We start from the raw sequence: 23,141 nt of genomic DNA on the forward strand, positions 1-23,141 counted from the left end.
TTGACCATAGCATGGGTATCCCTCCTCTGGACCTGGTATTTGTTTGATCTTCTCGGCTGGGTCCGGTGAATTGTTCTTCCCTAAAGCGATAAGAATTGCTTTCTCCAGCTTATTCATCCTAGCGTCCATCTGATCTTCACTCTGCACGTTCACTGCATCCACACTCCCTCTCTTAAGGATAGTACGAGGGGAGTCGTACGCCTTCTTAGCATCGATTAGCCTCCCCAAAATCTCTCGGGCCTCGCTTACTCGTTTCTTCGTGAAATTCCCCCCGCTCGAAGAGTTTAGTAAATCCATGGATTCTAGATTCGCCCCTTCATAGAAAATGTTGTAGACCTCTGCTTCGCACATCCGATTGTTGGGGCATGAATCGAGCAATCCTTTGAACCTCGACCAGTACTGGCTCAAAGACTCATCATAGTCCTGTCTGCATGCCAGAATCTCCTTCTTGATGGCATTGGTCTTGTTCGATGGAAAGAAGTAATCCAAGAAAAGCAGCCTAAAGTCTGACCATGTGCTGATGGAATTAGCCGGTAACCTCAGTAGCCATGTGTTGGCCTCCCTCTTCAGCGCAAATGGGAGAGCTCGCAACCTATAATCCTCTTCTGTTGAGTTTGCAGAACTCGTGTAGAAACTCCTAAGGGCATTCTATCTTTCGTCTGGCATCACGGCCAACACATTGGTTTTGATATCGATCAGTCTTTGGGCTGGGGTAATCACTATGGCTTGGGCTGGCTCGCCATTCAGATGGGCATTCAGCGAGCCTATCTCGGGATCATTGTCTAGTTCCGCTGCCATTGCAACTCCTCTTTCTCTTTCCGAGTCTGAAGATGACTCAACTTCTTCTTTGATTGGTACGGCTAGATCTTCGTCACATTCCGAACTCAACTGGACTGGATCTCCTATTGTCAACCCAGACAGGGTGGTAACATGGGACACTGATTTCTTGATCTTCCAACTAGTTTGAGCGTCTTTCCAACCAAATGAGCTATTCCAGTGTCCAGACCTTGTACCTCTGCTCATAAACTGAAAAAGAAAAAAAACAAAAATAAGTAAATCAAACTATATACGCCAAAACCTCTTAACACAAACACTAATAACGTCATTCATCCCCGGCAACGGCGCCATTTGAATGTTGCTGGATTTGATGTGATGTGTGCTGATGTAAAAGTAAACTCTTATTAGGTCCAGAGGATTCACTAGAGCACAGGGTCTAGGAGATCATGAACTCTCAGAATTCAGTCGTTGTCACAACAATCTCGCTTCAAAACCTCAACCCTCTATACTATTGGCTAGTATAGGGAAGTTGGGATCGAATCCACGAGGACGGGAGGGTTTGGAATGCATTAAGAGAACTTTGGAGGGTTCGGCTGCTGCCACGCAACAAGAGGATTGAGTTTTAACTACTAGACCTGGGAAATTAAATCTAATCTATTCTATCTACTAGATCCAGAGAACTGAAGGTGCTTCAAATGTAATTGCAATCATGATTTGAAACTGAAAATTAACTTTAAATCATTCACCAAATTTCATGGGTCAAGCAACATAAGTTTCCTAAAACAGCTAGACAACAGAGCATAAGAAAAAAGTAACAGAACAAATTTCCCTAAATAGCTACCAACAGAAAAAGCTGCAACTAACAAACTAAAGCAGATCTGATTCTAACTACGGATTATCATCTTCTTCTTCATCAAACAAACATGAACTAGAACGAAACAGAGCATACTTCAAATCGAACGTTAAACAAAACGATTAAGCTAAATATCACCAGATTTAATCTACCAGGTCAAGCAAATCAACAATAACAGAGAATTCCATGTAGATCTAGAAAGTACGTACTCAGATTCAAACATTAAAAATGAAATCTACTCTAGATCCATCAGATTCAACACGGACAAAACCAGATCTACAACTTCCAACTCTCGATTCAACTCCGATTCAACCAAATAATCAACAAATCAACTCAGATTGCTCTGATCTCAACACCAAACATCCAATAGTTGCGAAAAGCATCCAGATCAGTAAAATCAACACAAAACATTACAAATCATAGTGAATGCAGAAAATGGAACTAGATTAAACCATAAAACGTCAGAGTTTAACACAAAACAATCGCCGATCTTCCGGCAAGGAAGTCGGTGAGAGAGAGAGTACGTGCGTAAAAGTAAAATGATTGTTTCTTCGCCCTTATCAGGACGGTGTTACACTTCCAGCTGAACAAAACACACCACACTACACTACCCCGAATCGCCCATGAAACCAAATGTGTGAGCTAAGTGAGCGAAGAGGAAGAGAGAGCCGAAACACCTAAGGAGTTTTCTAACTAAGAGCGGATGATTTTCTAACTAAAAGAGAGCTGCTTCTTCAATATTTTTCCTCGTATTTATAGGCGTGGCTCCAATCCCTAGGGCACCGCTCTTTGCGATTTGGCGTTTGTGCCCTTGAGGACTTCGCTCATTTTCTTCACCTTTTTGCTCCTTTTTCCTCTGCCCTGGTAATTGATACTTGTTCCTGGGTCTGACAGATAATTCATGCATCTGGACTTACAATTATATGTTAGCACCATGGAAAACAAAGAATTTAGATCCAAAACAAATGCATAAAACGAGCCCTATCAATTCTCTCACAGAGTTCTTGAATTTTTTTTACCTGCAGTTTATGTCATTGTTTGTTAGTTGTCTCTCCTTATATCTATTAGATACTGGAAACGGCACAGGCAAGTTTGACACATCTCGTTTTTTCTTCAATTAAAATTCTTGAAACCGCTCACAATCCTTGATTGAATTATTACTGCGAAGGGGAAGAAAATTTAACAAAACTGTACCTATTACTAATTCTAGTCAAATTTATGGTTGAACATTTACAAAATGTCAAAATCCCAAATCTAGATTGAAAAATGTGTACTAGACTACACGTGCGTCAATACTGATCACAATCTCTTGTATCCACTCAATTTGCTGTTCACTCGATTTTCCGTCAAAATCTATAAACAAATGCGTTAGGGTATCCACTGTGGATAGCCGTGGGTTAGGGCGGGCGTGGGGCGAACCATAGTGTAGGCGACGTCCGCCCTGGGGCGACCGGCATTCGGCGAAACCGGGGCGAGGACGCGCCGGGCGGCCTTTCGCCGCGCCTATAGGCGCGCCGACGGTCCTCGAATTTTTCTTTTTCTTTTTTTTTCAAAATTCATTCTATAAATACCACTCATCCACCTCCCATTTTTCACCATTTTCAAACACTACCCCTTCATTCACTATCTACACATTCACTCTCTAAAAATGCATAGTGGAGACGATGAATCACTCGACTCGCATGAATCTGGCTATGGCAGCAACCCTTCACAGAGATATGGCTGCTATCCTACTCAGCCGTCGGGATATGGTGGCTATCCTTCTCAGCCGTGAGGCTATGGCAGGTCTCCGTCCCAGCCGTGGAGTTGGAGTCAAACCCCTCCCCCCGCCCTAGGCATCGAGTTCAAACCTTCATACATCTCAGTCGTGGAGGTCTTCTCCAACGCCCCCACCTTTTCAGCGGAATCTGAGTCGGTCGGCGTTTGGAGATTACAAACCCAACCTCGACGCGCTTAACCAGCCACGTCCTGAGTCCCCTTTCCCATCCAGTCACTCTCCTTACACCGAAGCAGATCAAGACGCACTAGATACCATGATGGGGCTGCTCAGTTCTGGCGTCCCGGATACGCCGGTTGCACGGGTGGAAACGCAAGTTCTGACCCGAAGCAGCGCAGGGGGCGGTGGCGGAAGGAGCGGCGGACGCAGTGGCGGTAGATCGGGAAGCGCCGGTGGCGGCTCGGGCAGTGGCATCGGCAGCGGCGGTGGCGAGGGAGCCCATAGTGGGCACCGATCAAACCGAGGGGAGCTTCTAGAGGGGCGTCCTGATGGAGTACGACGAGTTCAAGCCGTGGGGCGCCCGAGAGCGCGACCCAGAACAGATCCGCGAAAAGTGGTCTCGGATTCTCCCGCCTACCAAGCGGTTCGCGTGCATATACCAGAACAACCTTATACACGCTGAGAGTGGCCGAAGCGAAGCAGACGTGAGGGCCTTGTCAATGGGCCAATACTACACGGAGGGCTGGCCGAAGTTCACAATGTGGGAGGAGTATCAAGTCCTCGTGGATTGTCCGAAATTCAAGGCCATCTGCGCGCAAGAGGTCAGTGGAGCTCCTACGCAGAAGCGTACAAGACACAACCTTGTCGGGGACTACAGCAGCGGAAGCGGCTCGCACTCGTGCGAGCAGAGCGACGAGCAAGTCGAAGAGCCCGCCCCTACACACACTAGGCGAGGACAGCCCCCGGGACAAAAGGCCTCTATCCGCAGCGCCAGAGGGGCTAGAAGTGCCTCCCGCCTATCGTCGGCGCCGTCTGGATCGCGTTTCACGCATGCGCCCCAATCCCACCGCCGATGGTTCCTGGTCCTGCCGAGGTCTTGAGGGAAAACCTCGATGCGCAATTGATGCAACAACTGCAGGACGTATGTAGCAAATACGGAGCGGAGACTGGCCCGTTCATCAAGAATATATACTTGAAGCTCATAACTCGACTTCAGCGGCGTCTAGGGTTAGCTGATGAGGCAACTGGGCCAACGGCAGCAGGCAGCAGCGAGGGAGGCGGAGAAGAAGACGAGGAAGCCGACTCCGACACCGAGTAGACGGTGGCGGAGTTTTTATTTGTATTTTATTTTTATTTGTATTGTATTTTAAATATTCGTTGTACAATTTTACCCTTTTCAATACAACGAGTATTCGGTCCCAATTATCTCGGTTTCTAATTATTTACACTGCGGTGATTTTAATTATATTTGATTGAAATAAAAAAAATGTTAAAATGAAAATTGATTATAAAATTTGGGGGCTATTGGAAGTGTCCACCATAGTGGCGGAAACAAATTTTTTGGGTTGTGGACAAAAAATTTGGGGCCATGAACAAATTTTGGGGCGGGGCTATTGGAGTGTCTACATTATAGTGGACACTATTAGAGCATCAACTATGGGACCGCCCCGCCTATAGCCCCGGCGGGGGTGGTCCCGGGGCGGTTTATAGTGGGGGACGTGTCCGCCCCCGGGGCGGACAACGGACAGGCTATGGGAAGGCAAGGATGCGTCGGGCCGTCCGTTCGCCGCGCCTATAGGTAGGGGTGGCAAATCGTGCGTGTCGGGTCGTTATCGTGTCGACACGATAACGACACGAACACGATAACAGCAAACACGAACACGACCCGTTAAGAAAACCTCAAACACGAACACGAACACGACACGAAATCCTCAGACACGAACACGACACGAACACGACACGAACCCATTAACGACACGAACCAATTCGGGTCAACACGACACGATAACAACACGTACACGAGATGACACGATAACGACTCGATAACAACACGACCTGATAACGGTTAAACCTATTAAAAATGAAAATAATAAGAATTAATAATATTAAAATATTATTTGTTAACGGATAACACGAACACGACACGAACACGTATTGTTAACGGATAACACGAACACGACACGAACACGACACGAACACGACACGAAATTTTCGTGTCCTTAACGGGTCGACCCGATAAGGACACGAACCCAATAAGCTCTGACCCAAACCCATTATTTTCGTGCCGGTTCGTGTCGTGTTATCGTGTCGTGTCAAAAATTGCCAGCCCTACCTATAGGCGTGCCGGCCATAGTGACCGGCGATCGGCGCGCCGACGGTCAACTCGTAAATTTTTTTTTATTTTTTTTATTACTTACCTCTATAAATACCACTCTCCACCCCCTATTTTCATCATTTTCACAAAATCCCTCCATTCAATCTCTACACTTTCACTCTCTACAAAATGCACGGTGGAGACGACGAATCACCCGGCTCGCAAGAATCGGGCTATGACGGCGATCCTTCACAGCCGTCGGCCGGCTATCCTTCACAACCATCGGGGTATGGCGGATATCCTTCTCAGCCGACGGGATATGGCGGGTCTCCAGCTCAGCCGTGGATGTGGAGTCAATCTCCCCCGCTGTGGGCATCTAGCCCAAACCTACTTCCATCTCAGTCGTGGAGGTCTTCTCCAACGCCTGCACCTATTCAGCGAGGGAGGAGGAGGAGGAGGAGGAGGAGAAGAAGAAGAAGAAGAAGACGAGGAAGCCGACTTCGACACCGAGTAGAAAAGTGGCGGAGTTTTTAGTTGTAGTTTATTTTAAATATTCGTTGTATAATTTTACCCTTTTGCAATTCAACGAATATTTGGGTTAAATTACCTCGTTTTCCAATTATTTACATTGCGATGATTTTAATTATACTTTATTGAAACAAAAAATATTTTAAAATGAAAATTGATTATAAAATTTGGGGCTATTGGAAGTGTCCACTATAGTGGCGGAAACAAAATTTGGGGCTATGGACCAAAAAACTGGGGCTATGGACAAAAACTGGAGCGGGGCTATTGAGGTGTCCGTCTTATAGTGGACACCCTTAGAGCATCTCCAATGGCGCCGTCGTCACCGGCACCCCGATTTTTCGCGGACGCCGGTGCTGACGCCGAACCATTGCGAGCGGCGTCGGCGAAATCGGCGTCAAAATCGGCTTGCCCACGTCGATTCTTGGGCTGACGCCGATTCTCACGCCGATCCTCACGGCGCCATTGTAGGCCCCGGATCGGCGTCACACCGGCGTCAGATTTTTATTTTTTTTTAATTTTTCGAAATACTATATATACGCGCTTTGGACATCATTTTCATTCACACCACTTGTTTTAACGAGTACTCTCTCTATCTTAATTTCTGTACAAGATCAACACCGAGAAATGGAGAACACCAACGAAGGTACTCCAGTGACGACCGAGTCTCAGACTCCCCCGACTCCCGGGGGAGGGTCTCAGACTCGTAAATTTTAAATTCCCGGGGAGGGTCTCAGACTCGTAAATTTTAAATTTTAATAGTATTATTCAATTTTCTTGTATTTGTCTCGTAAATTAAATTTTATATGTTGCTACGATTGTAAATTAAATTATATAATTGTTATTAGTGATGTGGATAGGCTATGGGAGGGCTATTGCATGTCCAGTTGCATGTTCAGATGATGTGACAGGAGGATTTTAGTGCTGATGATGTGACAGTGGCAAGACTATGAGAGGGCTATTGCATGTCCAGAACCACTGGAGATGCTCTTAGAGAATCATAAGAGATACCACTGGTAGATTCTGTAACGAACAAGCTTACAAAGCTCAAACTCTCAAAAACTGCGACAAAGTACAGTTATCATAAATCCAACCCCCACAACCATAAAGAAAATAAAAAATCTACATCCCAATATTCTGTTATCCTTAATCTTCATCACCACTCATTCCCATTTCCCACCCCCTTCCCATAAAATGCCCTCCATTGCTTTAACTAGAACAGCGCCGCCAAGACCGCCGTGCGTCAGCCTCTCCTCTTCCACCTCTCCATCCGCCTCCGTCGCAGCTCTTAGAAAAAGACCCAATTTTTGCTTCTCTCTATTGGGTTTCAAGCCGAAACGCTTCCATTTTCTGAAGCCATGTTCTTCACTAAGAGAAACCAAGAAATCACAGCAGCAAACACTCCCCAAGACTCCCAACACAGCTCCACAGAGCCTTAGGAGATACTTAAATTTCAACCCCAGGAGCGAGAATGATGAGAATAGGGACGGCGATGCGGCGGAGGAGGATGGCGGCAGCGGAGACGACGCTGGCGCGATTAAAGGCACAATCTTGGCGGGACTTCTGCTTGTGGGCGTCGTTGGTGGATTTGGGGTTGTTGGGTATGTGTACAGAGAGCAGATCAATGCTTTCTTGACCCAGTTTTCTGGCTTCATGGAAGGTGGGATTGTCGAGTCTTGTTTGTTGTTTTTCATAATTAGTAGTAATTGGTTTGTAGGCTCAAGATTGGATCTTTTGCTTGATATCTGGGGTGGGCAGAGAAATCTCAGCTCGAAGGGCTGCTGTAGAAATAAATCGTGAACAAATTTGGGGAAAATGAGGCTTTCTTGATTTAATACATGCTTATGAAAAATGGGATTTGTCTGAAGATGGCATTGATGCATGCTAACTGGTTTCGTGTGGTGGAGGTTTGATAGATCATTGTTAACATTAGTTTGAGATGAGCATTGTGATTTAGTATTGGAATTTTTTGCTTTATGGGAGAGCAATCTCAGCCCTAATGGCTGTTGTAGAAAGAAACCGTTGACGAGTTTGGGGAAATTGAGGTTTTCTTGATTTGACATATGCTTGTGAATAGCGAGATGTGTTTGAAGATGGCAATGATGCATGTGATTGGAAGTTTGATCATTGTTGTGATTAGTTTGAGATGAGCATTGTGATTCAGTATTGGAATGGGGATTACTTCAGATGGCCCTAAGTTAGATTCTTCACATTTAAATATACGAGGTTCAGAAATCAGAATACAAGAATTTGAATTTCAGATTGCAATTTTCATGTTATGCTCATTATTTACCAAATCAATATATTTCAATTACTTCTTGTAGTTGTTAAATTTATGTGGCCTACTGTATTTGAATAATGACTAAGGGGTATTATTCCAATCCCATTAGTTTCATCTAGTTTTGTAGAAAATTGTGTTTATCAATTGTAAGGTACTTGTGTAGAATTAGCTATTGTTTGCTATAACTGACACTCTTCCATTCAAACTCTAGTTTCGTATACGGGCTATATGATCAGTTTCGTCTTTGAAAATCTTGAATAAATCCACTCTATTGTTACCCTCATCTGTTTGTTTAAAAAACGATGTATTTGGTTCTAATGTGTTGTTGTTTACTATTACAGGTTACGGTGCAGCTGGATATGCCCTTTTCGTTGCAGTTTATGCCGGGTTAGAAGTAAGAAACCAGATATCATGTTGAGCAAATTTGTTGCTTCTAACTACTTCAATGTTCGTTTCTTATGTTATCTTCATCTGCAAATACTGGCATCAAATCTTGATATATGTTATGGATGACCTTTATTGTTTGTTCGACTCTTGGAACCATCAGTTCCTGCACATGAATCAGTATCTGAAATTCAGAATGAATTGATGCAAGTTATTATTTTCTGTGGTGTAGATACTTGCAATACCAGCCATTCCATTGACTATGTCCGCCGGTCTTCTTTTCGGCACGTTTACTGGGACCATTATCGTCTCTATTAGTGGCACAGTGAGTTTCAAATAGCTTGGATAGATAGAAAGGGTAATGCTGCAAACTGAGTATTAAGCCGTCTTACTTACATTTCAGGTGGCAGCCAGCGTTGCATTCCTAATTGCCAGATATTTTGCTCGTGAACGGATTCTAAAGCTAGTCAAAGGAAACAAGAAATTTCTTGCAATTGACAAAGCTATTGGGGAAAACGGTTTTAAGGTTGTTACTCTTCTCCGTTTGAGTCCGCTGCTTCCATTCTCTCTCGGAAATTACCTCTATGGACTTACAGCAGTCAAGTTCGTTCCATATGTCTTAGCAAGGTCAGCTCCTTCTTTTTCTTTTTCATGGACTTGTTTATGCTGTCGAAACTAATGCATTTTCTTGGAAGTGAATGGGAAATGGCTCATAACTACGTACAATGAGTGTGATAATTGATAACGGATATTGTGTGTTCGACACATTATACATATTCTTGTCCTATTTGACATTAAGTGAGAACGTACATTAGACCGAAACTTACATTAGCTAAGCTGCAATAATCTTCTAAGTAATTTAGTGATGTGAATATTGCTGATTAACTGAGAAATTATTGTAGATGAAATCAAACCTTAGCATGTTTGGGTCTATTATGAAGAATATAGCTTCTTCGACTTTTTCTTTAGCAGGCGGCATGTGATTTAAGTACAGTAACCTTTAACTATGTCTTGGCGCGAAGTCCTGTTCTTGCAGTTGGTTAGGTATGCTCCCTGGAACATGGGCGTACGTGAGTGCTGGCGCGTTTGGTCGAGCAATACTTGTGAGTCTCTAACCTTAAGGGCGTTTATCTCTTTAATTTTTGTATCTCAGATGTGAAGTTTGCTCGTGTTTTCCCAATCCAAGATTTTGGGATTCTGCTCCTATTTTTACTGACAAGGATAGAATCATACTGCAACTATTTATCAACTATCTCCTAAAAAATGTTGGAGTTGAAGATGGATTAATTTCTTCGTGCTTGTTCACGAGCTAACGACCCGACTTTTTGCTTGTCCAGCAAGAGGAGTCTGGGGTAGGAGGGTTAAGTGGAGGGAATGGTCAGCTGTGGACACTTGGGATCGGGCTATTAGTGACAGCGTTCACAGCAACGTATGTAACACGACTGGCCAAGGTAACCCTACTAAATTGTGGTCTATGGCTCAAGATCTGGATCCAAACACTACCAAAATTACAAATACGCCATTATACGAGCATGATTGACTCGGATAAGAGTGCTCTCTGATGGATCCCGACACGTCTGATACATGTGTTTGTGTTGTCATGCAGGATGCCGTGAAAGATATCGAGTAAAGAAGCATCAAAGTATTGATAGATGAACTGTAAATTGGGTACTAATTCATAAAAAAAAATGATGTACCACTCTCTCTATATATCTTCTCTTAAATAAGGGAGATAGATAAACTGTTCTGCCCTATGACTGTGTATCATCATTTTTCCACATTACCTTTTTATTAGCATGAGGAGTCTTGGATGAGATTCACCTCAAGATTCGAAAATCAAATTCAATCAGATTATATATTTATTTAGTGCCTATTTGGTAGCAATCATATGATACCTATATGCACCATAAGTTAACATGGTTGATCCTAGATAGTGTAACAAGCAATGGTGTTTGGTGGAGTAAGATAGAATTCAAATAATGTGTGAAATGACTTTTATATCCTTGTGATTTTTTTGGTGCTAAAGAGGGCCGTAGCCCTTTAAATTAAATTACGAATGTCTAACAAATCTTGAGAAAGAAACACCAATAACATTTGCTAAAAACAATTTAACTACCTCTCTAGGTGGGAATTGAAATGAAAGAAAATCTACATGTAAACTAAGACTATCTTTAGCGAACCAGTCAACTACCTAATTCTTTTTCCCTTGGTATGTATTTGATGTTGGCATGTTGCACTCCCAGTCTAATTGCATCATCCTATGTATCACATGGATTAAGTCTCTTGTGGATTGTGGTTAATGATTTAGCTCCTAAATTAACACTTAATTAATTAAGCATATATATACTTAATTAAGTTGTAATTCATAATTTTATTGGCATATTTAATAATATAATTTAAATTGTGATTTTATTAGCATCTTTAATACTAATTTATTGAAAAAGTAGTAATTGTTACTTCGTTGGTTTGGATGTGAATTTTTAAAGGTTTTTTTTAACCAATTTAGCTAATTAGTAATGAATAATAAATACTTAAATAATGGAGTAATTACTAATTGAAAATCTACCCAAATATAAAACCTTTACTTTTACACCAACTTCTTATTTTTTTTGGGCTTCAAGTTTTCATCAATCGTCTCCATTTAGCTTTGATGATAGGTACTCTCTCCCTCCCAATCCTCTCTCATCGGCTCCACGATCCGGACTGTTTTTTTTTTCTATGAACCATTTTGTCAAAAAATTGTAAATATGACACATGATAAAATGTAGTGCCATGAAAGATTTATAGGTCGGTACCAAACCAAAATTATTTGAATGGATGGCTTCATAATCTATAGTAATATCTGCCACTCAAGCATCTCCTTTGTGGATGCATTTGATTCTTTCTTAATTTGCTCATGATTATACCTAAAAAAGTATAAATAGTGGTCATCCTATTGGCACGGAGTTGAGAATATATACATGGCATTTTTTTGCCCAACCCAAACCTAACAACATAATAAAAGATTTATATTGAAAGTAATATTAATTAAGTGGAAGAAGACGGACAAACTAATTGATTTATGCAAACAAACACATCACTCATTTTACAAACATCTGTACGATCTCACTTTACAACACAACTATACATGACTCATTCTATATATGATTGTATGAGAATATAAAATACAAATACTAGATTGTAACAGAAGATTTCGAACGTGCAATGTAGTCCTCGCTATCAAATTGAAGTATATACCATGATTGATGGGAATAAAAGAGACATGAGGGAAGGACCATTAAAACCACACATATCCATGTGATAACATGTGAGCCATAGCCCAATATTTAATTTTCTCACAGCATGTATATATATAACTTCAACACCAATGTGCTAGATTTGAAAGCTGGTTTGTGGTCCTCTCCTCTCTACCAAATTCATATTGGATGAACTTTCTTTATATATAGACATTACATCAATTTTAGGATCTTTTTGTGATCACATCCTCTGTGTCCATGTCATGTGCTATTAGGATTGATTTTGATCTTGTTTTTATTCCATGCTGATAAGTTTTCGACAATCCTGATAAACTCAACTGGTTTTATTACGGGACAGCTCATGATGTTCATATCGATCTATTATGGAAGGCACACAATTCATAATGAATTTTCGGAGTGTTGTTAACTACATATGAGGAAGTGTAGATTAATCATAGCTAGTGTAATCAATACATTTTTTGTTGCTCGCCAAGTTATTAATAGTAAAATATAAAATCGCCTCTGTATTGAAGCTTATGGTATTAATATGAAAAGTAAAATGAAATACATATCATCTATTGATGTGATGCATGTCAACATGAAAAAAAAAGAGTTCTTGAAACTTGAGGTATAAAAATCAATGCACAAATAATCACCACCAATGTATATCCACATAGAAAAGTTCACGATGACAAGCCTTATTCACTTTGATCAAAGAGTAACAATCACAAAATTCCTCTCCTAACCCCCCTTCACGTGTGGGGCATGTGATGTAAGTGGTCACAACAATCTACACACATATATTTTCCAAACATTTATTGCATATGTGGTCTAGCTATAATAATAAAATTAATAATAATGCATGAGAATATTGTTCTCCCACTCCCAGATTCTCCAATATATATGAACTTTTGAAGAGAAAGAAATTGAAAAAGCCCACAATCAAGCAATAGATTCTCCTATATTAAAAAGAATGTAAGAAACATCCATATTGTTCGTGTACCAAACATAAAATTGTAATGGGTCCCACGATATCTATCTAGGTTTTATTACACAAAACCCTATCAACATTACACATCTTTTTCATTCCAATATCCAAATTATCTCTCTTTCCCTCTCCCTCATCACACATATAAATACTCTTCCAATCCTCCACTTCAAAACATCACAATTTACTTCAACTTCTCCAAACACCATAATTTTTATTTCCAACCATATAAGTTGAGACATGGCTGGCATCTGGGTTTTCAAGAACAACGGGGTTATGCAGCTCGTAGAGAACCCTGGGGCCGATTGCGCTGAGAGTAAGGGCGTCTCCAAGCGGAAGGTGCTGGTGCACCTTCCAACTGGGCAGGTGGTATCCTCGTACAAATCCCTCGACCAAATTCTTCGAAATTTGGGGTGGGAGAGGTACTACGGCGGTGACCCGACCTCTATCAGTTCCACAAACACTCCTCCATCGACCTCATCTCTCTCCCCAAAGATTTCAACAAGTTCAGCTCCGTTTACATGTACGACATCGTTGTCAAGAACCCTAATCTCTTTCATGTCAGGGACATGTAGCTTCCATTCTTCCTAGGTTTTCAGATTCTCTCAGAAAAATGTTTTTTTTTCCTTTTTTTTGTGGGTTTCGTGGTTTGGTGTGATGGGTAGAATTATGTAGCTTCGTAAAGAACAATTATTTGATCTTGAAGTGTGCTTTCTAGGATAGATAGAAGTTTGAAATGATCATAATTTGTAATTGTTTCATCAAATCGACACCACTTGTTGGATTTCGACTTCCGGTTATTTTAGTTAGATGGAATCGTATTATGTTTCTTATGTGTAACGAATTTTGAAAATCATATACTACTATTAAAATAAATAAATAAATAACATTATTTAAAAAAACACAATATAAATTTATTATTATATATGCGAGACGTCAAGGTCTAAGATTCAAATCTAATCGCTCACCTACTCTTGATTTGTAAAAAGTAACATCCGTCATTTTATTCACTTGATATAACATAAATACATAGTGAAGGACTATCCCCTCTAAATCCGTTATACGTACGAAAATTGTTGAGCAACGAATTTTCTTGTCGACCACACCAATATTACATGCATAAGCAAAATTTCTAATTAATATAATTGATTTTGTGTATCAGTTCTTACTAAAACAAAATCATCATTATATTTTATGACATCACAAATGTATTCCTAATGTTAATTTAATTTTATATTTTATTGAAAGACAAAGTGTCATAAATATTGACCCCCACATTTTACTCTATAATTAATGTTTCAATGTACAATAATTGTTAGGTCCTAATAATATATTTAAGCATGCTCCATGCAAAAACAAAAAAGATCCCACATACGATATTACAAGGTACAAACAGTGAAACAACCTATGACATACATTAAGATACGAAGCATAACCCTTTACGATGCATACAATATTTTCTATCATTAAAACTTTTTTTTAATGAATAAATTATAGAATATCATCCGAACTTATTGTTTACATCATACTCTCGGGCATACCCGAAGGAAAACATCAACAACTAGCCAAAAGGAGACTAAGCATGCCAAAATAACATGGGCAAGCCCATGGAAGATACATAAGAAAAAACAAATCGATGCATGCAAAGAGAGCCCCGTCTTGAGACACCCAGTGTGGGCGGGCCTCGTTAAAACCCCTTGGGAATAATTGAAGAAAACCCCATGGGAAAAATTTCCCAATGGAAAAAAGAGTACCATGATGAGTGACTCAAGACGTGCTAAAATTCCACTACCACCTGAAAAACAATCACCATTATCATCTATGTGGGAGGTGGAAAACAACTTGATCGTGGATAAACGTGCTCAGATCAAGGAAGCCGCCTACATATATTGCCATTTTGTACCCTAAAATATGCAAAAATACCATAATGTAATGATTCGGTAAATTTATTTCGATCTCTGAAAGATGAACTATTTTGTAAAAAACTATATTTTTAAAAAATTTAAAAATATGACACGTGGTAGAATTCTAACGTTCCATCTCATCATTTTGAGTGCCAAAAAATTTAGCTCATGTCATATTTTAATTATTTTTTTGAAACATTGGGGTTTTTTTGCATCTTGCGATTTCAAAAGTCAAAACATTTTTACAATTCACTCCAACTATCGAACAATAAAAAGAAGACCTAGATATATATTGATTGGATTGCAAACTATTGATAAAGAATAGAGTTTATTTATCTGAATTATCTTATAGTAATCTCATGTTTTATTTCATCCCTATCTCTATCTTTATGTAGGAGGGAAGTTTCCATTTGAATGCCTACAAAAAAAATGCTTCTTTAGGCTAAAGCTAATGAGAAAGGGAATTGATCACCTTTTTTTGCGGTACTTCTCTAATACCAATAACTTCATGCCTATTGCATAATCACTTATTTTTTATTTCATTAATTAATAGCTCTAAGTAGTGGAAGTTTTCCTGTGAATCCCCTACCAAAAAAGAATGCTCTTTCGGCTTTAGCTATAATTTTTTTAGTACTACAATATATACTTGATGCCGATAACATAAAATACTAGAAATCTTTAACAGCATCAGATTCCTATACAAAAAAGCAATTAAGAAGTTTACCAAGAAAGATTTATAGGTTGGCTTCATCACTCTTACCAATCCTAACGACCAATTGCCAAGATCCAAGTTCTAGGCACGCGGCGCACGTGACACACTGCACATGGCCATGTGGCTTGGGTCCGCGGCCTCGGTGGTGCGGGCGGGCGGGCGGCGGCGCGCGTTTAGGTTCTACTGTCCATTTTAATTAGTCCACTATAATATATTACATGTACATAATAATTTAGCCTATTGAATATTTCATCCGTCCCTGAAAATTTGTCACTTATTTCCATTTTTGTCTGTCCCTAAAAATTTATCATCTTTTACTTTTACCATTTTTGGTAATGGACCTCACATTCCACTGACTCATTTACACTCACATTTTATTATAAAACTAATATATAAAAATAGGACGCATATGTCACTAACTTTTTCAACTCGCTTTCTATTACAATTTTTAAAAACTCGTGCTAGATCAAATTGTGACAAATTGTTAGGAACTAAGGGAGTACATGTTTCAGGAGGCTCTCGCCACCAATGTGAGATAATTAATCAATTGATTTTTCTCATAGCTCTATTTTTATGATTAACTTTAATCCATTATTTTTTACTCAACCGAAATCAATTTAGAGAAAAATGAATATACAACGATCATATAATCTGAACGTAGATCGATCCTATATCATTTAATTTCACAAATTAAATGTTCCTTCACATGTACGACCCGGTCAAAACCCTTTGACTGGTCACGATTCCAACATGAGCGCATACCTACTGATTTACTTAAATGTCTCTTATTTCTTTCTTTTTCCTTAATTTGAAGCCGCGATTATTTTAGTTGAAGGGAGGTGACTATAACTTATTATTATATAATTATGATTATCTAAAAATAATATATTTAATCTTTAAACATAATCTTTCGAACGAAATGCCCCTTAATTCACTTATTCTATGATTGATTGATGGGAATTAAAGAGACATGTTTGTAACAAAAGTTGGTTGTTGTTCAAACAAGGCATATATATGGATGAGGGAAGGACCATTAAAACCACACATCTCCATGTGATGACATGTGAGCCATAGGCCTGTATTTAATTTTCCCACAACATAGATAACTTAAGCACCAACGTGATAGATTTGAAAGCTGGTTTGTGGTCCTCTCGTAAAACATATCGGATGAACATTAATTCTGTTATATTGATGGCATCAATTTAATTTTAGATCATTTTTAGTTCACATCTTGTATATCCATGTCATATGCTATCTAGTAGGCCAAATTTGTCTTTATTCTATGACTGGTAAGTTATCGACACTTCTGATAAACTCGACTGGTTTTTTACTATGGGACAACGCATGATGTTCATATCTATTTATTATGAAAGGTATGGATCAAGTTAGGATTAAGAACTCTCTAATGAGTACAAGTGTGGGAGGCACACGATTGTATTGTATTTGGGATAAACATATCACACATGTTTGTGTGTTGCTAACTACTCCCTCCCTTCTGTCTTAATAGATGCTTTTAATTTTCTGCACTCGTTTTGAAAAATTAATAATAATAAATAGTTAAATGCAGAAATAGTAAAGTAAGAGAGAATAATGTATAGAAGATTAACATGAAACATAGGGAGTATATATGATCAGAAAGTGTAGATTAAACGTAGGTAGTGTCTTCAAACACGTTTTAGTGGATCAGTACATTCGTTGTTACTAGCCAAGTATGTTGAATATCATAAATAAAAAATAATAACATCCTATAGTACTGAAGCTCATGAGATTAATATAAAAAAGTAAATTTTTAATATACATTATCTATGGTAGTGATGTATGTCCACAAAATAAATTGAGTTCACACATGACTAGTCTTGTTTCACTTTGATCAAAGAGTAACAATCACAAAAATTCCTCCCTTAACCCCCTTCACGTGTGGGACATGTGATGTAAGTGGTCACCCCAATATATATATATATAATAATAATTAATACACATATTTTCCAAACATAATGCGTGCGAATATTGTACCCCCACTCCTTAGATTCTCCAATATGAACTTATAAAGAGAAAGAAAAATGAAAAAGCCTAAAATCGAACCATAGATTCTCCTAAAAATAAGAATAGAAGAAACATCTATACATAAAAATGTAATGGATCCCACAATATCTATATATGTTTTATTATACAAAACCCTATCAACATTACACATCTTTTTCATTCCACCATCAAAATTAACCCACCCCCTCTTCTTCATCGCACATATAAATACCCTTCCAACCCTTCACTTCAATTCATCACAACTTACTTCAACTTCTCCAAACACCTTAATTTTTATTTCCCAGCACCTAAGTTGAGACATGGCTGGCGTCTGGATTTTCAAGAACAACGGGGTTATGCAGCTCGTGGAGAATCCCGGGTCCGACTATGCTGAGGGTAAGCGTGGTGCCTCCAAGCAGAAGGTGTTGGTGCACCTACCGTCTGGGCAAGTGGTGTCCTCGTACAAATTTCTCGACCAAATTCTCGGAATTTGGGGTGGGAGAGGTACTATGGTGGCGACCCCGACCTCTACCAGTTCCACAAACACTCCTCCATCGACCTCATTTCTCTCCCCAAAGACTTCAACAAGTTCAGCTCCGTTTATATGTACGACATCGTTGTCAAGAACCCTAATCTCTTTCATGTCAAAGACATGTAGTAAGTTTGCTGTGATGGCTTGATTTATACAGCTTTGTAAAGTGATTTCGAAATTTCGTTTTTTTTCCTTAATTTCTACTATGGAGTTTGTAATGTTCATAATTTTTCTTTATTTTATCAAATCGACAGTTCTTGTTGGACTTTGGCTTCACATTAGTTAGATGAAATCGTGTAATTTTTCTTTTGTGGTGTATGTATAAACTGTGAAATTTGAAAAATATGTTAATATAAATCAATATCATTATTGTTTTAAAAAATTAATATTCCATACATTTATTTTACTGTATAGTATGAAATTTATATAAAAAATTTACATTTTGCTCACTTGCTAAATTATTAAAATAAAAATAAAATAAGTAAAGTTGTAGTACGTGACTTTTTTAATTAATATAATTAATTTTGTTTATTCTTACCAAAACAAGCTCATCGTATGTTTCATGATATCACAAATCTATTCTTCATGTTAATTACTCCCTTAATCTCACTCTAAGTGGAACATTTCTGTTCCAGCACGGAATTTTATAGAGTGTTGTTTTGTGAATTAAATGGAAAGAATAAAGTAAGAGAGAGTGAAAAAATTAGATAGAATGATATTTCTATTTATAAAAATGTGTCATTTAGAGTGAGACAACCCAAAAAAGAAAAATAGTTCACCTGAAGTGGAACAGAGTGAGTATATTTTAAAATTGTATTGAAAAAAATAGTGGCATAGATTTATTGACCCCCGCATTTTACTCCATCATTAATGTTTCCACGTACAATAATTGGTAGGTCATATTTTGATTTGCATTTTCCATGCAGCAACAAAAAAGGGGCGATATATTATTACAACGTACAAACCTATGACAAATTAGGGTACGAGAATCATAATCTTTTTCACATGCAATACTTTCTATTATAGAATAGACATGTCTCTTACAATCACATAATATCGTGATTGATTGACGTTACGTGACATAACATATTTTATAACTTGACCATAAATATGTGACTGAGAAATTGTATGACGCGTATAGAGTGAGAGACGAATAATGGCATAAATCAAGGTTCCAAACTAGTAATGAGATTATTACATGAACTCATTTTATATGTAAAAACGTAATAGTTCTTTAATTGTTCATATTTTACAAACCCATCCCACATCGGATGAATGGGGAAAGTTGGAAGGTGTATATAATTCCTGTCCAACCCCAATTAGTTTGAGGCCTTCTGGGAGTGACCCAAAAACAAATCCGTGCGGGCTTGACCCAAAGCGGACAATATCAAACTAAATGTTTGCAGTCGACGATCCTAACAAGTGGTATCAAAGCCCAGGTGGCTATGGGTTGTGCCTGGATGAGCCCCGGTTAGGGTCGGGCCCTGAAGGACTCAAAGTTAGAGTCGGGCCCAGGATGACCCAGGGGCCAGGGCTGGAACAACCCATGTTCGTGTCAACTGCGTTCCCGATGTGGGTCTCGGTTTGAAGGGAGGTTTTTTGGGTTACAAACCCATCCCACATCGGATGAATGAGGAAAGTTGGAAGGTGTATATAATTCCTGTCCAACCCAAATTAGTTTGAGGCCTTTTGGGAGTGATCCAAAAATAAATCCGTGCGGGCTTGACCCAAAGCGGACAATATCAAACTAAATGTTGCAGTCGACGATCCTAACAAGTGGTATCAAAGCCCAGGTGGCTATGGGTTGTGCCTGGATGAGCCCCGGTTAGGGTCGGGCCCTGAAGGACTCAAAGTTAGAGTCGGGCCCAGGCCAGGGCTGGAACAACCCATGTTCGTGTCGACTGCGTTCCCGATGTGGTCTCGGTTTGAGGGGAGGTTTGTTGGGTTACAAACCCATCCCACATCGGATGAATGAGGAAAGTTGGAAGGTGTATATAATTCCTGTCCAACCCCAATTAGTTTGAGGGCCTTTTGGGAGTGACCCAAAAACAAATCCGTGCGGGCTTGACCCAAAGCGGACAATATCAAACTAATGTTGCAGTCAACGATCCTAACATATCAAACCACAATTAAATTAACCACGCTTAAAGAATGGAATTATTTGTTCCAGGATTCAACATAGGTGTTGCATACATTCACAGTATATCTTCGTGATTGAATTACTGAAAATAATTCTTCATTTAGTTAACCTTGTATATACATTTATTACTAACACAAGGCAGATGCATTCGATACTCTAGGAGTCGTTTGGTTAGCATGACAAATCATGTTAAATGTTATTATCATGAGTTAACCTGCTGTTTGGTTGCTTTGTTGATAACATGAGGCCCGATGTCGGCCCGTCAAAGCCCGAACTGTTCATCCAAATAACATGTGTTTCGTATCAGCATTTGAGGCACCGATTATAATCATGCCTCGACTCCCGTGCCCGATACAGCATCAACATTTCCATTTGCCCTCTATACGTGATTTGAATTTTGGAAACACCTCCTCCAATAATTCATCCCCAAACCTTGTGTGAAACCACTGCAGACACACCCTACAATTGAAGCCAGAGATTGTTACAACACTTGAGGACTCCATACCCCCACGCACAAAAGGTAGGCCAAAATTGTTGTATTATTCCCCTCTATAACAATTTGGATCGGTGTTTGTATATGGTCACAAATGCCGTCTGAATTTTGCGTCCACATCCAGGGGGTCGGCGTTAGGGATCCGATTCGTCCACCGGAATCGGTCGACATAAACATCAGCAAGTTTTCGCCCAAATTTCAGACGGTTAGTTATTGATGCTCCAGTTCATAAACAATCGACTCTTTCCATTTGTGTTTTTATTTTTTACGTGCTTGATTTTCCAGATCTCCTTTTGTGCTTTATTTTTTTATGTGCTTGATTTTCCAGATCTCCTCTGTTCTTTATTTTTAGGTGTTGAGCTTTATTATTGCTAAGAATTTTTAATCTCTATTAGTAGTATATTGGTTTATAGAAATGGAAGACCAGTTTCTCTGCAGAGTAAATAGTTCTCGTTAGTATGCACACAGAGTTTGTATTGACAAGTTTGTATCTGTTCATAACTTGAGTTTGCAGCCAAATTTGAGTACGTGTATGTGCATCACATGACTGTGTATTCGTTAGTAAAGTGAGTCTTTACTGAATCTAGAGTTCTCTAAAGGCAATTTTATGTTTTTGTGCCCAATATTCATGAATTTCATTCTGATTTTGTAACATTTCCTTGGTAGTTGTAATTGAATTGCTCGTGATGGCCCGTATTGTTCGTGTACCCCCTTCCGTTAACCTGATGGTGGAAGATATACTTTTTTTGTTGCGTATTCAACAAATCATCATTCTGTACTTATACTTGAAAAGAACAAGGCGTTTTACACGTCGTGTAAGAAATCACCAAGTTAGGTATTCACTAATTGAGCGAATCCCTCCACAAGTGAGGCATATGAACAGGCTCACTGCAGTTAGTGATGTCGACTGTTTTTCGAACCTCCGTATGGATAGGAATGCATTTGGACGATTGTGTATTCTTTTAAGAGACCGTGGTGGACTACGGAATGGTCGATTTGTGTTTACTAGAGGAGCAAGTAGCAATTTTCCTAGGCATTTTAGCCCATCATAAGAAAATAGACCTTCTGGATTTGAATTTTCGTCGTTCGGGTGAAACCATTTCTCACTATGTGCATCTTGTACTTAAAGCGGTACTCAAGTTGCATACAATTTTATTGCCTCGGCCTGATCCGGGTGACAAACAATTGTGTTGATCCACGATGGCAACACTTCAAGGGTAATCTAACTTTAATTTGCACGATTTGCATTCAATTCTTGCAGTTTGTTGGTAGTAATATATTGTTTTCATAATGCTGGTACCGAATTGCAAATAGGGTTTGTATTGGCCGCTTTGGACGGCACTTACATAAATGTGCTCGTAAGGACCTTAGACAAGCCACGATATCGCACGCGAAAGGGCCAAATCGCGACCACTACTCTTGCGCGTGTGACCGCAATATGAAGTTCTTATACTTTTTACCCGGGTGGGAGGGATCGGCGGGTGACTCTCGAGTGCTTAGGGATGCTGTCACTAGAGAAGGTGGATTGAGAGTTAAACAAAGGTGTAAGAACCGGATAACTGTGATTATTATAATCCTTGTAGTATTCATTTTATCTTTTTCCCATTATTTACACTAGCTAAATCCCCATCGTATGGTTGGCACTTGTATAGGAACTTTATTATCTATGTGATAATGGTACGCAAACAGTGAAGGATTCCTTACTCCGTATAAAAACGTGCGCTATCATTTGAAGGAATGGGGAGTCGGGACCCAGCGTCCGCAAAATGCACGAGAATTGTTTAATCTAAGGCATACTAGAGCTCGTAACATAATTGAGAGGGCCTTTGCAGTGCTAAAGATGAGATGGGGTATCTTACGAGTGCTACTTTCTATCCGATTAAGATCCAGATCCGGTTAATCATGGCATGCTTCCTGCTACACAATTTCGTACGGGGTGAGATGCACAATGATCCAATTGAGCAACACGTTGACGGAGATACACAACCTCTGGTCGATGAGGAGATTCATGGTGACCTAGAATTCGTAGATCAAGTAGAGCCAACTTCAGAATGGAACCAAATGCGGGATGACTTGGCTAACTCCATGTGGAGTAATGTGTGTTTTTATGTGACTTTTCCAATTTAATTTGGTTAATTTTGCCTAGAATTGTCAGATTACATCTGTTATATAAGCAGTATCTTATTGTGAGGTTATTATAAATAATTACATATTTTCTCAATGTTTTTTGTTTTGTAGCGAGCAATGTCGACGGAACTGAAGA

At 39.5% G+C, this 23,141-nt stretch overlaps 1 protein-coding gene and 2 pseudogenes across 3 annotated transcripts; all 3 read left to right on the plus strand.

The window, feature by feature from the left end:
• The first annotated feature begins 7,255 nt into the window (after positions 1–7,255).
• On the plus strand, positions 7,256–10,722 carry LOC121778341 (TVP38/TMEM64 family membrane protein slr0305-like). 3 transcript variants are annotated; one of them, XM_042175669.1, is made up of 7 exons: positions 7,256–7,846; positions 8,809–8,861; positions 9,084–9,176; positions 9,255–9,478; positions 9,888–9,954; positions 10,189–10,302; positions 10,458–10,722. In XM_042175669.1, the coding sequence occupies exons 1-7, from the start codon at positions 7,381–7,383 to the stop codon at positions 10,479–10,481; spliced, it is 1,041 nt and encodes a 346-aa protein (XP_042031603.1). In that variant the 5' UTR covers positions 7,256–7,380; the 3' UTR covers positions 10,482–10,722. The 3 variants fall into 3 exon arrangements, 1 of the variants encoding a protein (XP_042031603.1); XR_006045659.1 differs by lacking the exon at positions 10,458–10,722 and having other exon boundaries at positions 9,874–9,954; positions 10,189–10,270; XR_006045660.1 differs by lacking the exon at positions 10,458–10,722 and having other exon boundaries at positions 9,824–9,954; positions 10,189–10,256.
• Positions 10,723–13,163: 2,441 nt separating this feature from the next.
• On the plus strand, positions 13,164–13,859 carry LOC121778850 (annotated as a pseudogene).
• A 4,033-nt stretch (positions 13,860–17,892) lies between these two features.
• On the plus strand, positions 17,893–18,611 carry LOC121778828 (annotated as a pseudogene).
• The last annotated feature ends 4,530 nt before the right edge of the window (positions 18,612–23,141 follow it).

This window comes from Salvia splendens, chromosome 19 (genome assembly GCF_004379255.2).
Source record: "Salvia splendens isolate huo1 chromosome 19, SspV2, whole genome shotgun sequence".
NCBI classification, from domain to species: Eukaryota; Viridiplantae; Streptophyta; class Magnoliopsida; order Lamiales; family Lamiaceae; genus Salvia; species Salvia splendens.

Excerpts from the sequence above, each read along its gene's own strand:
- LOC121778341 (XM_042175669.1), top strand. The coding sequence starts at position 7,381 with ATGCCCTCCATTGCTTTAACTAGAACAGCGCCGCCAAGACCGCCGTGC. Across the intron at positions 9,479-9,887 it reads GTTCCATATGTCTTAGCAAG|TTGGTTAGGTATGCTCCCTG; the intron begins GTCAGCTCCTTC and ends CTGTTCTTGCAG. Across the intron at positions 10,303-10,457 it reads ATGTAACACGACTGGCCAAG|GATGCCGTGAAAGATATCGA; the intron begins GTAACCCTACTA and ends GTTGTCATGCAG.